We start from the raw sequence: 20,526 nt of genomic DNA on the forward strand, positions 1-20,526 counted from the left end.
ACTAAGCTGACTGAAAATTACAGACAGTTGGACTCTAGAAGCATAAACCTCCAAATAGCATGAGAACTCCTATCTGTTTGGTGGACACAGCTGTACTAGAGCTGCTGTCCTTCGCAACGGTTCCTCTCGATAGCACAGTATGGAAGAACTGTGTCTTACCACAGCTGCATTTTGGTACCTTCAGGCTCCAGTTGTTAATAGCAGTTGATATGGTTGAATGTCAACTCTGAGCAATCCCTGCACCATTTAGAATGCATTTTATGCACAATTTTGCATTTTACAGAAGGTAAACTTTCAAAAGACATTAGGAAAAAAAAAAAACAAAATACACCACAAAGTGATTAATGAAGGTGAGCTTAACAGCCCTTTAAGATGTGTCATGCAGTTTCCAAGGTAGTCTTCTACATAATTTATTTCTATCACCTTACTTAGAGAAGAAGATTGGTACATTTAGAGCTTGATTTACAAACATACTTAGGCACCACAGAGGGGTGCTCAGTGTTGCAATTCTCTTTGTACGCACCTGGAGAGGAGCGGTTCCTCTCCGGAGGCCACAGCAGAGAACTGTCAAAGGGAGAAAAACGCCTTAAGCTCTACCTTTCTCCTGGACCTCTGCACTGACACAAAGTTAGTACTAAAACACTCCAACCCTTCCACTTCTCTGCTGCTTAGCCCCATCTTTCTTGTTTGCACTGCTCCTTTCTCACAAAACACTGATGGAGAAAGGTTATTCTTTTTCCCTCTGTCAGCTTGTAAGCAAACACTCCCTGGCATGTGGCACGCCGGGGGTTACAGCTTGCTTTTGCAAGGGGTTTAAAGCTGTGGCACACAGCTGAACACTCCAGCCATCAGCCTCTAGTGCTCCAGGAGAGGACTGCTGTTGACATAGTTCCAGTTTTCAAGAAGCAGGCAAAGATTTGTTGATCCGGAGAGAGCACATCTACGTGAAGAGATGTTCTCCCTAATAAGAGGAGATGCCTCCCTCCGTCTGTACTGTATTACACAGTTACTGGAGCCAGGAGCGCTAATGAGGTTGCCTCTTCCCTACCTATAGGCAATAAATTAGAGGTCTTCTCAGAGTCTGTCTCTCCCAGTGAGCTGCTAACTTCTGGCAGGAGAATTTCTGCCTGCCTTTTGAATTCTGCCAGGTTTCGGGCATGAAGGAAGATATCTATATCCTCTGGGTGTTTAGGACTTAGTTCTGAGCAGTGGGATAGATGCTGTAGGATATTCAGTGCCTCAGGAGTTAAGGGGGTGTATTGAATACCAACCAGCGTTTGGGACTAAGCAAAATTTGGGGGCCTGAAGTTCTTTGATGGGACAAGCCTGAGTCGCCTGAACAGTCAGTGACCGGTAGCTGTAATTGTTAACTCAGGCATCAACTAATCAAACCTTCCCCTAAACCCCCGATGTTAAATTTTAACTTGGCTTCAAATACCTAGAACTCTTGTAATAGGCCATTGCTTGACTTTATTCACAATGAAGTACTTACTGTATATTAAAAAGCCCCTACTAGAATCATTTCAAATCAGTTGGAACGGTACAGGCTTGGGACCCTAATCATTTCAAAAGTGAAGAGCTGTTTCAAATTGTAAGAGAAGCAGATCATTTAAATAACTTAGCTCTGCACTCCCTCAGACTTCCAGATTTTCAAGTGCACTTCAGCCTGGAAGTGAATGTGGTATTGGACATAACTCAGTGCAGCACACTTTACAATCAGCAGAGTACAGTTTGGAGAGCATTTGAAGTTAAGCTGAGATTGCTCGGCGCAATGATGCCCAGATTCCCCCATTAACTTTCAGATTGCAACAATCTAACATCTGAGACTCTCCAGTTACTTTAAATCACTTGATTGTTTTTGTAAGGCAGTGCTGGGATTTTTTATTTTTTTTTAAGACTGATTTTTTTTTTTGTCACGACAAAACAAAATGTTGCAGTATTTCACCCCTAAAGACAAGGGCTAAAATGTTGCATATAGACTTTACCAGCCTTAAAGACTGGGGCAGGGGCTTTGCCCTGAAAGCTGGTTCGATCTGCGACACACAAGGCTGCTATTCTTGTGTTGGAAGACTTCAAAATGCCTTGCCTATGACATGGGCATTGAGAAGCCAGTCTGTCCTCAACAGCACTTCCTTCAGCCTTTTGAGAGAGAATGCAGAGCATGTTGATTTAACCACTCCAGCGCCTTTGGATATATGACATACATCCAGGAAAAAGGATGCCCGTGGGACACAGGGGACGTATATTCTGCATCCTGTGTACTTTGGAAATAATGAAAAAGCCTGAGACGTTCATGGAACATTCACTTGAGAAGGGTTAATTCAACCTATTATTATCCTACTGACGTCTGGACAACTGAAGTTTAGAGGAATAAATTACTCTGATTAGTATTTTGTGAACAGTATCATTTTATATTGAAACTAAATGGTTTGTTCTAGGAAACAAAGAGAAGGTTCTAGCTGTAGAGAAAAAGGGTGATGAATTTGAGTTTGATTTGTTTTGTTGTTAAGGCTAAAGAAAGGCTGGAAGGAAATGGCAGGTGTTTCAAAGCTGCGGTCACCGACCTGGCTGTGAGAAAGTGCTGTGCGTAGTACCAGCCGTTCAGCAGCTGGACTTGTGCACCAGGACAAAGGTTTCTTTTGCCAGCAGAACTGAGATGGGTAGCTGCAGCCCTGTACCCTACATCATCCTCCCAGCTATGCCGATACATCTTCTGTGATGCCACCTGATGAACTAGATGAGGAAACAGATCTGGAGGACAAATGAATAACTGGGGGAGGGGAAGGCTGCCCATTGGTTGCAAGGTAACTTCACGAGAGAAGGAGAAAGGGAGAGAATGACTGTAGAAGACAGAAGGCCTCTAACATGCATTGATGTGCACACCATAGCATTCATTTCTCCAGCAAGTTCAAAATGCCATTATTTTCTAATGATTAAAGTTCACTATATTTGACAATTGGAACAGAATTATTGCACTTGTGCTAATGTTTCTTTCTGATTTCTTCAAATACATCATACGGTACAAGCAACTCATTTGCCTTTTTCCCAACAAAATCACACACTGATTCATAATTATCTTGTGACTAACTAATATACCATGGGATTCTATTCTCTTCTTCTGTTTGCAAGTGATGAGCTCCTGGGTTTTTGCAGAATTCGTGTTATCATTCCCTAAGTGCACATCTTTGATGTTATACTATTAAATTTCATCCCGTTTCTAATACTGCAGTCCTCAGGGTCATTCAGTTCTCACTGCATGACTCTCCTCTGTATTGACAATGCCTTGCAGCTTTGTGTCCTCAGTGAATCTTACTAGAATCCATGCAAGGTAGTTAATGTAAGTATTAAGTAACATCGTTCACCAGACGGGTCGCTGAGGATAGTAACTTCTAGTAACTTCTCTGCAGTCTGGTGGTTCCCACTCCCACTGATGGGGTCTCTGATTCCTGCCCCCTAGAGGAAAGATAATTCTCTGGCATGTGCATAGCCATTCTGGCTAATTAGGCACATGTTCCCATCTCCTGTGATGACACTGTTTACAAAAGAGATTATGAATATGTTATTATCAATAATATGTTGCTATTTCCTTTATATAAAATCCTTATTATCTTTGTAAAACATGGGGGGGGGGAGGGAGGGTGTCTGGAGGGGGTGTCACTTCTGCATTACTGTTATGCTCTGAACTGATTGTCCTCACGTCCCAGTTCATTCCTTACCACAGGTAGATCTAGGCCTTCTCCGCTTTGTTTCTGGAATTGGGACCCAAGGAGCCATCTCAAAAGAAACAAAGAAAGAATATTATCTGAAAACGTACCGCGTAGATGTCAGCTCCAACGGAGAGGACTGGATTACGCTGAAGGAAGGAAACAAGCCTGTTGTAAGTCTTTTCTCTTTCACCTCTCTTCGGCCAAGAAATAGGCTATTGATCTGTCTAGTTACTCTCAGTTGTTAAAAAAAGAGGAGTAAGGTATCACAGGCTTAATCAGCATGATCAGAGTTTACAATATCCCAAATCCAAAAGATAGCTATTGTGTCCATAGTGATGGGCCACAGATATTGTTCATCCAAAGCCTGGAGCAGCTGAAAAGGGTGCAGGGTGCTGCACCACCTGTTGTACCAACTACAATTTGAGTGATTTGGGTCTTTTCCCTGGAGTGTGCTGCTGTTTCCCAGTTTGCCAGAGATTTTCCATGTGACCTTGAGAAAAACATGGGAAACCTTTTAAAAGATATGTAGGTCTCTTATCTGCAGTGAAGCTCTGGATATGCAGTGTATCAGCGTGTCAGCTCCCTGTGCGTAGCCATGCTGTCTTGCAGGAGTGCTAGCAAGTCGTTAGTAGTTTGTTAGACTTCCAAGCATCTCAGTGATGGGGGTCATGCAGACAGATAATTAGGCACATCTTTCCATCCTTATAGATTTTTATCACCTTTCCATTTATCGGCAGATTTCCTCTCTGTGACCTCCCAATGAAACAGCTTTAGACACTCATAAGAAAAATCTTCATTATCCGCTACCATGAGCATAAAGCTCGTTACTGAGAAGTCAATTCTGCTCCAACTCTCACATGAATAGTCCCAGTGAGGCTGTGCCTTCCTTCCCACCTCGCTCAGGATGTGCCCGGGAGCAGCATCCCCGGAGGCTGCCAGGGGCTGATGCAACTGGAAAGGTTTTGTGGTACCTCCTTTCAAAATAGCCTTTTTGTGAGCCCTCTGTGAAGACCCAGAAGAGCTGTGTAATATTAAACTCTATCAGTGTAACCATATCTAGCTCTAAATATTTGGTTACTGTTTTTTCCCTGACTCATCTGTAAGTGCTATGCCAAGTCCACTACATTTATCTAATCAAAATGGTAGCAGTGTTTAACACATGCATTTTTCTTCTTTGAAGCACTTTATAAAACAATACAAAATGAATCCTGAAAGCTTCTCTTTGACAGGTATTATCCTGGTTTTACAGAGAAGGAACTTTAGAAGGTCAAATGCCACAATGTGGGCACTGTGTAATGATGTATAAAGGTACAATAACCGACTTGCCCAAAGTCACAAGAGGAGCCAATGCTGCCGCTGGTATGAGACACAGGGTTTCCTGGCTCTGGTTCCTGTAATCTGAACAAATGCCTCTTTCAAAATCAGACCATGCCTGATTTTCATTACCAGCTTCAATTTGTAAACTCTCCAAGAGTACATTTTACATGAGTTTCTATTGTACATGTTATCCTTCATTATGAGAACGCTTCATAAACCTGTGTTATTAGTTCAAAGGGTTTACAAAAACATCAGGTTTCTAAAGTGGCAATACTTTGCTGTTGATGAGGACAAGAAAAAACCACGCAGAAGCATCCCTCTGATATCTCTGTTCAAATGAAAAGTTAAGGAGACATGGCTACTGAAGGAAGAACAACAGCAGGCAGCCGCAAATCTCTTCCAGGCAGCTTCACGCGAGTGTTGCACTAACCACACAGAAGGAGTTGTGTACTTTGAGAAAGACTCATTTCCTCTGTGAGATGCAGACCTTGAGAAAAATACAGCGGGTCCTCCCAGAGAAAAGAAAAAGTTGTTGAAAAGAAACGTGGCTCCTTTTAAAATCTCTTGCTAGATATGAAAGTCCTATATTAAATTCCTTGAGATATAACTGAGCCTGATGTGCGCTGGTGACAGCTGTGCGCTGCTGGCCTCCGCTCCAAATTAGGGCAGTTATTGCAAGTAACAAACAGGAAAGTAGACACTGTGTGTAAGAAATGGGAGAATCTCCCATAAAAGGAGGGGAGGTTGTATCCATGGAAAACAACAGGAAATTGGTCCTCTTTACGTGAGGAAGAAGCAGGAAGCTGAATCACCTTCTTTGGACTAGAACATTGCAAGGTTTCAGCTCCGCTAGGAAGGAACGTGGCTGCAGGATCCTCAACATGAAAGCACGGCACAATCCTGTCCCTTCTTGTGGAAGTCTCATTGTTCATCTAATTTGACTGTTAGCCTCGGGGGACGCAGACAAAATCTTAGAGCCTGCTATATAGATTTTAAATAGACTTCCATCTCAATATGCAAGGAGAAAGAAAGTCTGAGTACTTGTTAAAAAGGATTTAAAAACAAAGGTTAACAAAGCGAGGCTTGCACGATGCACTCTGCAAAACTCCTAAGCCCAAGGACAGCAAAATAATGTATGTTTTTATCCTAACACCATATAGGATTTTTATGTAGTCTAAATGAAATCCAAATCTTTAATTTGGGCCAGAGGTTCTGTAGCTTTTTGCATCATTCTACAAGTGTACGAGGAATAAAACTGCCCTAAATAGGCACTGAGGGATTCTTCCAGGACACAGCAGTCCTTGGGTGACCAAGACCAGTGTATATCATTCCTGCCTATAGATCTGGGCATTAGGAACACCTCAAAATAGTCAGGGAGCGGACAGACCCTTGTTGCACTCAAGTGAGCTCCTGCTCTCAAGATGGCCCTGAGCTCTCCTGGTCTGCTCTGCAGCATTATGGTGTGTTATGGGACTCTGCAGATGACAAGTATTTTTTAGTACCATTGAACACCTTATATCTTCTTTTTTCCTCCTCAAGGAAAACTTATGTGTCTGCAAAAATTGTGTTAGGTGTTTAATGAAATGGTTCCCCATGCAAGTCTTTTGTCTCACCACCCCACCCCCCAAAATAACCCTGGTTAGACCTTGTATCGGACCTGTCTGTAAAACACAGAATTATGAACATCATTTAAGAGAAAGCCTAACAAATACATACTTTTTTCTTTCCACACAAAGGTGTTTCAAGGGAACAGCAATCCCACTGAGGTTGTTTACAGACCTTTTGCCAAACCAGTTTTAACACGATTTGTGCGAATTAGACCTGTGTCCTGGGAAAATGGAGTATCACTGAGATTTGAAGTTTATGGCTGCAAGATAACAGGTAGGTCTTGGGAAGGATTTTAAAACCAAGGGAATTTATTGTGCATATGCTGTGGTTTTTATTTTTATGAGTGAAATGCATCTTTACTATTTCCACTGTGGTCTGAATGTAGAAATGTGAAAAAAAAAGACAAACACCACCATAAAGAAAATAAAACAAGACTAGACGACCCAAGCATCCAGTGTTATCTAAATGTTGTTCTGGCATTATCTTTTAGGCATTCAGCTTTAAGAAGTGAAAAAAGTAAAGTTTAATTACTTTTCTTGTAATTATTTTACAGCTCCATGCAAAATACCTGACATACACAGACATTTTGCAAATTCCCATCTTGTTTTTCCTTCCTAACCCGCCAGTCCCTCTCTCTCATGCCTGCTATTTGTAGGTAGTTCTCAGCAGGTTTCACAAGGAACAACCATATATAACTAGGTTTAAAAGCATTGCAAGGTACAAACACTTGGATCTGAAGCCTATTCAAGCAACTAGACATATATAGGCAGGTTCCCACTAGTGATCAGTATTGGAATGTAACTCCTTTATGTGACACAGTTAACTACCAAAATAACTGTCCAAAGTGCTTTCTAAAGTAACAGCAAAAGACATTCATTATCATCAAAATGCCATCTTGGGAAAAAACAAACAAACAAACAAACAAAACAAAACAAAAAAAAAAAAAAACAAAAACAAACCAGGCACATGCAGGAATATTTTTGAAGTCCTTTTTTTTGTTTTAGGATTTTCTGGTTTTTAGGATTTCTACATCTCCTACAAAATGGAGGCAGTTTTATACATAAAGTAAAAATACAACAAGTTATAGATTAAAGAAAATGTTAATGATTTGATATTTTTTACAAAGCTGATTTTTCTAAAAAATACCTAGCATCATTTTATAGCACTTAATACAGTTCATTGGCACTAAAATTTAATAGTTCTAGGAATATATCTTTTTTCTTTAGTCTTGAAAATGTTTCTTAGGACTGGTTTCCATACAGCAGGAAAATAAGATTGCTGATTACTGTGTTATAAAATTCCAGGTCATTCTATGAAATCTTTTCACATTAGATCAAGGTAATAGCAGCAGAACCACTGTTACATTCTATATTGGAAATCTTCATTCCTTGTTAGCAGCCTTTTCTACTTCTAATTTATATTTATTTGGGACCATAAAAGAAGCAACTATTTAGCTTCTGTGACATTTGAAAAAGCCTGAGAGACCAAAGAAACACAACAGAAAAATCTCAAGTACAGCAATAAATTGTATTTTATAGAATGTATGAAAGATTTCCATTTCCAGTGTCACCAAAATTAAGTAATCTGCAACCAGGTTTTGGCTGATTTTGGAAGTTTTCTCTAGGGAAATATTCACAAATTCAGATGTGACCCTGCACCCTTTGCCTTAGCAAGAAGAATAGAAAACAAGAATAGAATAGGATTTTCAGATCCTTTTGGTTCCCATCAAGCCAGAAATACTTGTGGTATTTTGGTACTTCCTGCCAAAACTAGGATGTGCAAGTTTGAACAAATGAAAATTATATACAAATCCAAAGAGATTATTTTAGATATAAGAAAGAAATAAGGAATTGCTTATGCTAGTTGAATTGACTGATATGTCCTGTTTCTGTTTTGGTGCCTGTTCAGATTAACTATTTATTTTAATACTTTTTTTCTCTGTAGATTATCCTTGCTCTGGGATGCTGGGTATGGTGTCTGGGCTCATTCCTGACTCTCAGATTACTGCATCTACTCAAGTTGATCGAAACTGGATCCCAGAAAATGCTCGCCTCATAACAAGCCGTTCAGGTTGGGCACTGCCACCAACTACTCATCCATATACAAACGAATGGCTTCAAATAGACCTTGGTGAAGAAAAAAAAGTGAGGGGCATAATTGTCCAAGGAGGCAAGCACCGAGAAAACAAAGTATTCATGAAAAAATTCAAAATTGGCTACAGCAACAACGGATCAGATTGGAAAATGATCATGGATTCCAGCAAGAAGAAGATAAAGGTAAGGAGGAAAGCTCTGCACTAAAAAAAACTTGCATTAAAAAAAAAAAAAAAGTTTGCCTTAAATTTCTATCTCTGACTTTAGAAATGGCAGACAATTGGGATGAAGCCAAGCAGGAGCACTCCCAGGGCAGCAACCCTGTAGGGACGCTGTGGGAACCGTCCCATGCGTGAGGGCAGGAGCTGGCCATAGGACATTTGCTTCTCTCTACAGTAAAGGTTTCATTTATTCAACAACAGCTAGTTCAGGCTTGATTTCTGACAAGGGTGGTGCACCTCTGCGGCCTGTAGGTTACTGCAAAACCCCATGCAACAGTAATATGCAACACTGCCAAAAAAGTAGAGTTTCCTCTGCAGTTTTTCTACTGACAGTGAACAAACTTATTTGAGACACTGAATTACTTTTCTTTTGCTTCTTTTTCATCTGAGCTGCAGATTGAGAATGGTGTTATTTAACTCAATGGGGTACCTGTGGGATTTCTGAACTGCCTGTAGACTGCTTCGAGAGCTCTACAGGCTCTCTGTAATGGTCTGATCCAAGTCCCGCTGAAAGAAAGTGATGGAGTTTTTGACGTGTTATCCCATCCCAAGTGAAAAGTACTATTGTAGTGTCACAAGTGAAACATCTTGGAGGTTGCTTGGGAATAAAGGACAGCTGGTTCATAGGTTCAGACAGAAATTACAAGAAATTTACATAGGAGGGCCAAATGAATTGCTGGGTTAGGTGCTAAAGAAAATGAATGTGGCCCAGAAAAGTTTCTGGGAACGTACCTATTTTGGATTGTCATTGAATGTATGCATTTCAGGGCATAAATAGCACTGAGTGTTTAGCTTATTTACCCCAAATCCCATTTGTTAAGTTTTCCAGCCCCATTTTGCTATTGTTGCTCATAAAGTGTATTTTTGCCTCAAAAGGCACAACCCTTTTTCAGTCCTCCTGCCCTGTTCCTAGGGGAAAGCAGCGGGCACGCAGTCCTGTTCACGAACCGGTGATGCACTACTGGGATGATCAGGGACTCATATACCAAAAGATGACCTCAAAAAAATCAGTGTGGTGCTTGGCAGATGGGAATCCTGAGAGTTGCTCTTTATCTTATCTGCGTTAGTCTGAAAATTAGATGTAAAAGCTGTTTTGCTATATATACTCATCCATTGGACAAACCTATGTTTCCTCAAAGGAAAAGCTGAGTGGGCCCATGGATGTAGCTTTTCCAGGCACATTTGGTAAATATTGGACTTCATTCTCTCCTGTTTTAATCTCACTGAATATGTCTGCATTTTCTCACTTCTCATCACTTTTCATCATTTGTTTTGGGGATTAAAACTAAATGAATTCAGCCTTTGCAGTCAGCTCCTTTCTCTTGTTACCATGAGTTTTGACTTCATCATAAAGTGTGAAGAGAGTGTAAATCAACAATGGGATCTAACCATTTTCTTTCTAAAATAGATGTTGTTTTGACATGTACTTCTACACTGTGGCTCAACGAGGGAAAAAAATAATGCCATATGCTTTCAAAGCAGTGCGCCGTCTGCTGCATGGCTTTCTGTTTTCTAATACAAGCACTTGCCGTCATTGTCAGAAGTTAGCAGTTTAAGAAAACTAGTGTGCTAACTAACGCACTGAGCCCATCCTCAGCTTTCATCACTACCAGAAATTAACTTTCAAGATTAATGGGATGGAGAGGGCTGGAATTCAAATCTCTTGTGGCATAATTATAATCCTTCCCAAAAATTCAAGACATTTAATAAAATTTCTTCCAAAGCACAAGTTTTCTTTAAAGAGGATCAGATAAATCCCATTATTTGGGAGTCTGAGGGATTTAAAATGTTAATACTGGAATGTAGTATTTTTAAATGTAAGTGGAGCTGGATGGGACAGCATGCTATAATGAGTCACAGCAGGAATGCGGATTAGAAACAGCCCTGTTATATGAAATGAAACACATCGTTTCACTTGGTTAAAGTCTTGACTTTCAACAAACAAACAACTGCATTTTAGGAAAAGAAAGAGCGGTGACAAGCTAAACTTAACAACAGAATATGTCCAAAGGATGAAACGTCACCTTGTTTCTCAACATGATCTTGTCATCTGTGCCTGCAGCTCCTTTCACTAGGACTACCATAATTCCTTCCTCTTTGGCTGACCCAATTTCTGCTATTTTTGAATGTGCAGAATGCTTCCCCCTTTAGCCTAGCTCAAGCACTCAGTGGAGCGAACATCACAAATCCTCAAACAACCACGCAGAACCCCATTTTCGTTTTAAGATCCAATTTGTATTTCTTGTCTATAGTCCTACCCAAGCTTACTCCATAAAGTCATCTTTCTCTTTCATACTTCTCTCCTCCTTTCGCTTTTTTGGGTTTTTTTACGCCTCCTGTCATTTCTGGTACAAGAGACTTCTGAATATCCTGCCATTTGGAACAACCTTTGTAAATTTTTCTGTAATGTTTATTTTTGTTTCAAAAGATACTAGGGAGAATTTTTTTTCCTCTCACCAGTTTAGCTTCTTTTTTGTTTAGTTACTATTTATTATAACTCTTCTTTGTAATGAAGGGAAGGAATTGGTGACATAGCCTCTATAAAAGACACTCACAAAGCGAAGTTTTACTGTATACTCTGCTCTCCTCCCCCACAAAGAATATTGGTACGTGTTTTAAATGAACAGTCAAAATTGAATCACAGGCAGCTCTGTGCTACAAAGGACAATGATTCAATATAATTATGATTCAATATAATTCTAGATGCCTATTGAATTCTAATGTCTATGTGTCAGTACTCCAGTACTGATGTCTTTTATAAAACAGTTTTCATTATTATATGTTGCTATTAAGACTACTATTAAAAAGGAAGCAAGGATTCCTCAGATACGTGTGTCTGTCTACTTTTTACACATAAAATGGCATTCATTCTTTCTCATATGGTAGGTAGTTTTTCTGATCATTTGCACTATATTGCTATTCAAATATAATAATATGTAATTCCATGTTAATTAGATCTGACAGGCCATCTACATGTGAATTCTTGACAACTATCTTCCAAGCACTGGCAGAACACCAGGTCAACCAGTGCCCCTTGAAGCCACTTTGGAGGTACAATCTCCCCTAGGAAGTAGGAGCAGAAGCATTAATGCTGAAATTATTTTTTTTCATTTAGTTGGTCTCAGTCTGCCATCATCATTGGCTTTTGTAACTGCCACTCTAACCAACAGCCAGAAGGGGTTGTAGACCATTGGTTCATGATGCAGAGGTGTCCAGTAAAAACAAGCAAGGCTTTTAGTACTGCACTAAAACTAGAAGCAGCAAGCAGATTTACCTATGCTGGGTTTGTGCCTTTGGAAATACAGCCAGCTTTTCCCGTGGCCTCTGTTTTCTCTGCCCCAGATCAATAGGAGGAGTTAATTGCAGGTTGGGTTTTGTTCTCATCCAAAATGAAGGGCATCTGGTGGTTTCTTCCTGAAGAAAGCTACAGGCTTTGCAGCTGTGAGTTGGAAGTATCTTTATACTAGCACTTCTAATCCCAAATTCGAACACTAGTTCAAAGAAGAAGTTTTTTAATGTTTTGCCATTTAACTAATTCATAGAAAAGTTGAAAATACTTTACTTCTACTTCATTGTTATATACATTTTAATATTTTGTACTTTAGAGTGTTCTATACAGGATATTCTGAAGTCATTTTTCACTATAAAATAGGGTAAAAATAACTCCTTTTGCCTATCTTGGGTTATAAACTCTTCATGGCAAGGACTGTTTCTTTGTACAGTTAATTCATTCTAAGGTCCAGTCATCTCCATGGAGGCACCTGAGGTGTTGCTATAAGTACAAATTGTAACTTTTCCTATATGCAAAAGATCAGTGGCAAGAGAAGCTGAAGGTATCAAACAAATAGCATTGAGAGCTGCTTTATGGCTGAAGAACCCAGAGTGCAACTCAGAGAAGAGCTTTTTGTCTGAAATGTACATTTGCTGACCTGCCTTGCCCGTTGGATTATATTGCAGTTTTGTCAGAAAGCAGCTTTCTTCTTTCTTTCTTTCTTTCTTTTTATTCTTATTCAATAGCAGGCTCACTGGAAGAACTCTTGCAGCTACTGTTCCTGGAGTTTAATTTATGCCTTTTGAAATAACTACAACTTGTGAAACTCTGTCACTGGGGGAAATCAGATTGAAATTTTCTCTTGAATAGTTGGATTATTATTGTAACCACTTAAAAGGTGACAGGATCTTCACCTCAGCCATTTTTTTTCCCTGAGAAGTGTTGAAAATGTCACCCAGTAAAACCCCAGATCAGAGCGTCATTTAAAAACATGTCTCATTAAACACTCAGCTCTTGTTATGACCCTGATGGATTGGTTGCTACTGAGTTTATGAAAAATGGAATGCATTACTTTTCTGAGAAGCTTTAACTATGCATTTCCCATTCTCATTTAGGACAGGAATGCCTGACACTTATTAAGCGGTTACAATCTGGCCTACTGCTCACCTAATTCAAAGACTAGAGAATGAAGGGAAAACGATGATTGTTGAAAATAGCTTTTTTTTTTTTTTTTTAACAAGTAGCATTTGTCATGCTTTGCAGACTTTTGAAGGCAACACCAACTATGACACACCTGAACTGCGGACTTTTGAACCTGTATCGACAAGATTCATCCGCGTTTACCCTGAGAGAGCCACACACGGAGGACTGGGGCTGCGAATGGAACTGCTGGGCTGTGAACTCGAAGGTAATTGCTCTGCTAGAGACGAATGCACTTTATTATCTTCATAAATACATTCTCCGCTTGCACTACTGCTGAACACTGCTGTGTCTGTACAGGCAGCACGTCGGACTCTCGCTTCTGTGACTGCCATTAGTGCTGTTTCTTGGCCTAATCAGTTCCTTCTCTGCAGATATTTGAATACGCCCAAGGCACAAATATTATTCTTTCTCCTATTCCTTTGTTGAATCACAGTGATATTCTCCACATGGTTTTCTGTTCCCTTAAGCAGCCTTATGATTATACTTTCGAGAAGCATAGAGCTATTAGGAGACAATAAAGACAGGAACTGAAATTTTATGTTACCATGATACAACCCTGGAAGAGATGTTTTCTTAGAATGCAGAGGGAGCTTTGCACTAAATATAGCAGTTATGTCCCTTACTCCTTCAAAGGACGTGAAAGTCACACCAGACGCTATGGCGGGCAATCATTACGTAGCTGGACAGTGTCTGTGCTGTTCCTTTTGGTGGGTAAAGAGGCCCTCTTTGTTCCTTACTAAGGTTTGATTTTGCAGGAGTATGTAGGAGATGAAAGACCAGGAAAAGCAAAGTTTAGACATTTATCCTTGGACTGTGACATGAAGTCAAGCTTTGATTCTTGTTACATAAACAATAATTATTTAACTTCATAGATAACTACAGATAACACTACAGGAATTTCACAATTTTATCGGGTGGATGATGGTATAGTGGCGTGGCTTATAAACCACACAGCTTAACAATACACAGAATAACAAACTATGTTATTCAGGGTTCCATATGATGCCTCATATAGAAGTAGCTTAACAGGCTCCCAAAATGAATGGAACCGACTCCTCTCCCTCCATTTCTTTCTCACCATTTCTCCCCCAAGGCGGAAGAGTGGGAGGTATTTGCTGTGAGAACTGATGAGTTCTGTGTTGTTTCTTTGTGAAGGCCAGATTGACTAAGTATGCTTTTTACTTGGCCCGGAAAGTGGGGAGGTTGGAAATACTTCTTAGTTCCTGCAGGAAGTCCTCATTTCCTGTGGGAATACTTAGTTCCTGCAGACTATTGTGCTACTTGCTCAGAAAAAAAGAAAGCCCAGCACCTGCCTTACGTAAACTCACAACCTGTGGGCAAAGCCCTTCGGCCACAGGGCTCCTGTAGCCACCTAGACACCAAGAAGTGAATCCTTGGATCACCTTACAGGAACACATTGCTCAGTGAGATGGAGGAGCCAAAGAGGAGGCTGACCAGGCAAAACGCCTTTGCTTTTAGGCAAACTGCAACAGCAAGTACAATTTTTCCCTGGGACACATCTTCTTGCATTTGTCTTTCTGCTGCGGTGTACTTTTGAAGGGTGATCGCTTGTAGGTCACCCATGGACAGGTGAGATCAATTCCCATTTACCTATGGAAGAAACATAATAAGAAAACTTTGTTGTATAACTGTATCTTAAGGAGGGGGTTGAATGAAGAGAAGTCGCTTGAGATTTACTGAGCAATAAAGGAGTTGAGATGAAAAAGAAGCATGGAGGTAGGCACAGACAGGAGTAGAAATCAGCTCTCCAGCAGTAACGAGCAAGGGGAAGTTTTGTGTGCTCGAAGCATCCCAGGGGGGCTTATATGAAATGATGGCAGAGATGCAGGCAAGCTTGAGGCTATACAGGGCATGAAGATCAAGATAAGAAACTTAACTGGGTGTAGAAAGCTAGAGGGAGCTCCCAGAGGGGTTTTTAAAGCGGTGTGGGGAACAGACGCCCTGCATAATTCGTAATAGGTACAGAACTGGTTCTTTAACTAGGGATAGATTGTACCCGTAAAGCATAGGTCAGGGTCCTAAAAAGCCATGTTTCATACCAGAATATAGCTGTTTCAGAAACTGCCATCCCTCCTGGCATTTTCAGGACAAGAAGTCAGTACATATGATCTTACATGGCCAGCAGGCGCTGGGGGCATTAGAAAGGGCAAAGAATAATCTCAGAAAGGGATGCATTATTGCACAGCTTATAATGAGAGTAAAAGATTGTTAATGAAAATAACAGTAGGTGAGAACAGACAAAAGCCTGGATCACATTCCCAGAGTGCTTATCTTAAGCTGGGAAACTATATTTGCAGCATAAAACATAAACCTAAACATAACACCAAGTACCCGTATTCTGGTTTTCCAGATGTGGCACGTTTTGCAGAGACTGGGGCATAGATATATTTTCTGGCACCTTGCACAAATCTCAAGCTTCTAACTGTAATAACAAAGGTCAGAATTTTACTGGTTATGCAGTAGCTACCGGAAAGTCATCACCAAGGAGAAGCAGGCAGGTGGCCGGGAGGGATGACTGACATCACTGATGTCTTGTCTATTTATAACTTCAACAAAAACAAAAGAAACTCCTTCCAGAACTCCTCATTGAGCATAAAGTGATTCTACATCACACTGCCTTCCTGCCACTGTTACCAGGACTCTGCTCAGACATTTCCTCTCTTACTTGTGCTCTGCAGAGAGGTTTCTTCAGCAATGTGGTCGGTGCTGGAGAATTACCACCCTGAGCATGCACCCCTCCTGCTCCTCTGTACAGGCCCACTCACAGGCACTTTGGCCTGCAATAAAATGATGGGGTTTTTACCCCACACGCCTCACCCAAGACTCCCATTCTGCCTTGCCAGGCTTTCACTCTTTGCTGATAGGAACAACGCTCATCAGCCGGTGAATAGACAGTCCGGGGCTTTGCTGCCCAACTCCGCTCAGCCCTTGAGCTCAGATACAGCAGAGCACCGTAGCGCAAGGAGGCAGAGCAGATACGGCCCATTGCAAAGAAATACTAACTAACCTGCAAAGTAGAGTTACGTCGCTCCTCACATACAACACATGAAGACAGCATACGGTGCTCATCAAAATGTTGCTGCCAATTGCATGCTGATTCTCCAGCACGTGTTTTAACTGAACGACCGGGTTTGTTTCAGCTCCTACGGCTGTCCCTACCGTTTCCGAAGGCAAACCTGTGGATGAGTGTGATGATGACCAGGCAAACTGTCACAGTGGCACAGGTGATGACTACCAACTGACAGGTGCAGAAACCATCCTCATTCCATTGCAGCTTCATTGTAGCTCATATCCATCGTCAGTTACCAGCTAAATGTTTGAACTGATTTAATCACTCAGCATAAATGGACATTGGTATGCAGTTCGTATTGTCAGTGCTGTCAAAACATAGGCATCTGCCTTTTACATATGACAATACATTTGATTGTTTTTTCAGCTATGTAATTTTTGAAGCAAATAATAGTGACTAGCTGGAAGAGAGGGCATTTTTTTTTTTTTTGAGCAGGAATTGTGTCTAATCAAATGTCCTAATCAAACTTCCTCTTATTAAGAAAAAAAGCTGGACAAACCTTTTGAGGTTTATTGTCTGAGATTGAAGAACTCAAAATGAAATATTGTTTAGGTTCAAGATGTGTATACGCTTCCATAGCTAAAATTTACTATAAGACTCAAAATCTCAGCCCTACATCTTTCCCAGACAGAAACGGAACAGATTTGTTTCATCAAAGCATACTCACACACATACCACCAGAAAGATTTCCATGAGCTTCCCCACCAACGCTGCATTACAGCCACAGAGGGGCTGATGTTCTCCAAGCTGCCATCACTAGCAGGAAAATAGGAGGGAGAGACATAACATAGTCTGCATCTGGAAGGGAGGAAGCTTGCTAGTTTTCATAGCCTCCCACTTTTGCACAGAGCCAGTGTCCTGAGAGAGCTGACACTGCACCACGATGTTTTTGATCTCTTCTTTGAGGTCACTTGCTCCACAAAGCTCTGGGCCCGTTTGATGAGATCTTCCTGTAGCAGATCTATACATCTACAGTAATTGAGCTTATTTTTGGACACGGCGACACAAGTTATTTTATCACTGCTCCCTGGTGTGCTTATCTAATAAATGTTTATTGCTTCTTATATCCATGGTATAAAATAGCATTAAAATCTGGCAATAGCTGTCCAAGAGGACATTGGGAAACCTTAGGTAAGAGATAGGTTTTTTGGAAGCAGCCAAGTAGAACATCCAACAGCAGATACAAATGAAAGTGCAGTTTCAGCATCAAACCTTTTCTGAGCTTTGCCAATGTCTCCTGTAAATGCACGTTGAAAATCGTTAATTGAAAAACAATTCTTGAGTGGAAAAGACACTGCACCGTCACTGTCACTGCTTTTCAAATCAGTGTCCAAGATGAATCCTGTTCTTTTTGAAAACAGCCATGCGAGGAGTCTGATAAAATAGTCTGTACTGTGTTAAGGCAGCTCAGAAAGCTTTCAGTGTTACTAAACATTGCAATTTATTTATTTTTCTGAAAGGAAAGAGCCAAGTCAGGAAAGCCTGGGGCTTCCTGGAAAGCCCTACACCGAGGGCTGGCTTGCAAAGCCCAATAGGTAGAGACATATTTCATATAGATGGAGGCTGTGTGAGGGGAAGGAGATGGATCTGTGCAAGAACCTTCCCTGTTCACTCACTCATATTCTCTGCACTTTAGGGAGCTCAGGACTGCATCCCACGTGTCCCCTAGGGAAAGCTTACTGAGCAGAAGAAACTCCCTCTGGCAATTTTTGCAGGTTGTGCTTAGGGAGCAGTTCATAATCTCTAAGACAAGGGAACAGCCACCAGCCTTCCTGAGCACCGGCTCTTTTGGGAAACTGAACCTACTTCAGTACTAAAATTGAAAATGACTACATTGCCCTTCAACAGAAGCGCAGACACAAGTATACTTTATTACTCTACTACCTAGAAATCCTGAGCAGTGCATGCCCCGTTGTTCTGGACACTGTAGAAACAATGCACTGTATATATAATTTTACTTATAACACAGAATGCACAGAAGTGATTTTACCAATAATTTCATAGTAAACATTCTTTCCTTCCTCCCAAATTCATAGAAGGAAAGTATGTAAACCTCATGGCCCATTAGGAATAGCAGGCCAGTGCAGAGGGGATGTTATCAGTGCTTCACCCTCTTGTATCCACTCCCAACGCGAGTGTGGCGCCCGCATTCTCATGGGTATGGCTGTTAGAGTCACTTCTCTGAACATATGTGAGTATCACAATGAAGCCTCCCTTGCAATTAACTGTAATTGTGCTGTAGGCCAGATTCCTTCCTGCTCTATTTGGACCCCATACAGAGCTACTCCATTTGCGCGGCTTATAGCATTTCCCATCAGATCATTCTCACAAACATAAAGCCGATATAGTTTGGGCATTCATTCTCATTGGAAGTCATCATAGTCATCCTTTCTATAATGCTTTAAGCACTTCCTTGCTGGAGAAAAGAAAAGCCATTGACTGGTAATCAGCACCCCACTGCGCATTTATAATTGTGCTAATTTACTTTTTGTTTCCTTTATCAATATGAGGCTGAGGCTTGCTTTAAAAAGTCAAGTATTTTAAAAATATCAATTAGTGAGCTTAGGAGAGGGCCATGACCCCACTCACCTCTTGCTCGTCTGCTTGAAGAAGGCGACAAAGAGGAAGTCCTTAATTCCTCTTGCTCTTTGAGACAGAAGTTAAACCTGCCTTAGACTGTAGCCTAAAGTCGGGCAATTCCCATGCGCCTCTCTTGTGAGCTGCTCTCACAACGCAGCTATGAAACAACGCACAGGGAGGACCCAGCGTGGCCGGGGCTGGAGGACCTCACATCCCTGATACAAGAAACAACACGTCATGGGTGAATGCGCAGAGTAGTGACTGTTAGGCGGTGCTACAGAGTTCAGTCACTGATTTCCCACATGATTTGGAGCAAATCGGTGTCTAGAAAACAAGGACGGCCACAAGCACTTGGTGAGGATTGATTAGTTGGTGTTTGCAAGGACTCCAAAGATATAGAGCTTTATTTAATGATGAGTTCTTGTTTTCTTTTTTGATAAAGGAAACCGTGTCTTTAATGTCATATTTTCATGCTTAAGTTCACATACTCAGTTACCTATGTGACTGATAAAGATGGTAATATTTCAGATTTATATATAGGCTATTCCTAATGACTGCTGTGTCCTTTGTGGTGTCCCATGTATCATGATATGCATAATTTCTTTTCCAGGTGGCACTACAGTGCTGAATACAGAAAAGCCAACAGTAATAGACAATACGTTACAACCAGGTAAAAACAAAAGTGTTTTTTTCTTACTAAAAACATAATAAATGACATACCCAAATTTCATGCCAGAGACAAAATAATGAATTGCAGCGCTTCCTGACTTCCCATTCACTAAAAGTCTCTGAAGTAAAGAAGCATCTGGTCTCTCAGCTCTGTACAGCAAATATTTTATTCCTTTCATCCACATGTAGACACAGCAGAGAACAAGATTTCCTTCTGCATCAGCAAATGCCAAATGCTGACAAAATTAAACTAACTTAATCACACAGTGCACTCTGTTTAAATGTGGCATGTCAGTGACATAAAGTGTGTTTGCAAACTGGGAAAACAAAAACAGAACCACACAGGCCCACTCACTATTTATATCCATGGTTTTGCAAAACTAAGACAAGTAAAGTTTGCCAGTTTTCTCCACCAGAGAGCTGGCAGTTTTACAATATTGTTTTCCATCAAATTTTCTCAAAATGGGGTTACATAAACTGCTACCATGAAATTGAAAAGGGAAATGCATGTTGTCACTGGCAGCAGGTCCTTTCTACTTAATCGATGCAATAACTGGAAGCTTTTAAAATCCTTAGCTTGCTGCTTCCACAGCTTTCATACCGTTGTTTAATATCCTGTACAATTTACTGGGAGAGGGGGAGAGGATAGATTTGGGCAGAAAACCCAAACTCCAAAAACTACGAGCACCAGTTTAAAATCCTTTGCGTTAATAATTGTAGAGTGGTAAAGAGGTCAGTTTTCAGCTACTCCCATTTCCTCCATTAA

General features: G+C 40.8%; 1 protein-coding gene across 1 annotated transcript in view; it reads left to right on the forward strand.

Annotated features, from left to right (window-relative positions):
* NRP1 (neuropilin 1) overlaps positions 1–20,526 on the forward strand; it is a 114,841-nt gene that overhangs the window by 76,236 nt on the left and 18,079 nt on the right. Inside the window, exons 7-12 of the mRNA XM_082498929.1 lie at positions 3,722–3,877; positions 6,761–6,905; positions 8,577–8,908; positions 13,481–13,625; positions 16,582–16,665; positions 19,702–19,761. Coding sequence (XP_082355055.1) covers positions 3,722–3,877; positions 6,761–6,905; positions 8,577–8,908; positions 13,481–13,625; positions 16,582–16,665; positions 19,702–19,761 — 922 coding nt within the window. The remainder of the gene's footprint in view (positions 1–3,721; positions 3,878–6,760; positions 6,906–8,576; positions 8,909–13,480; positions 13,626–16,581; positions 16,666–19,701; positions 19,762–20,526) is intronic.

This window comes from Vanellus vanellus (genome assembly GCF_965231255.1).
Source record: "Vanellus vanellus genome assembly, chromosome: 2".
NCBI lineage: Eukaryota > Metazoa > Chordata > Aves > Charadriiformes > Charadriidae > Vanellus > Vanellus vanellus.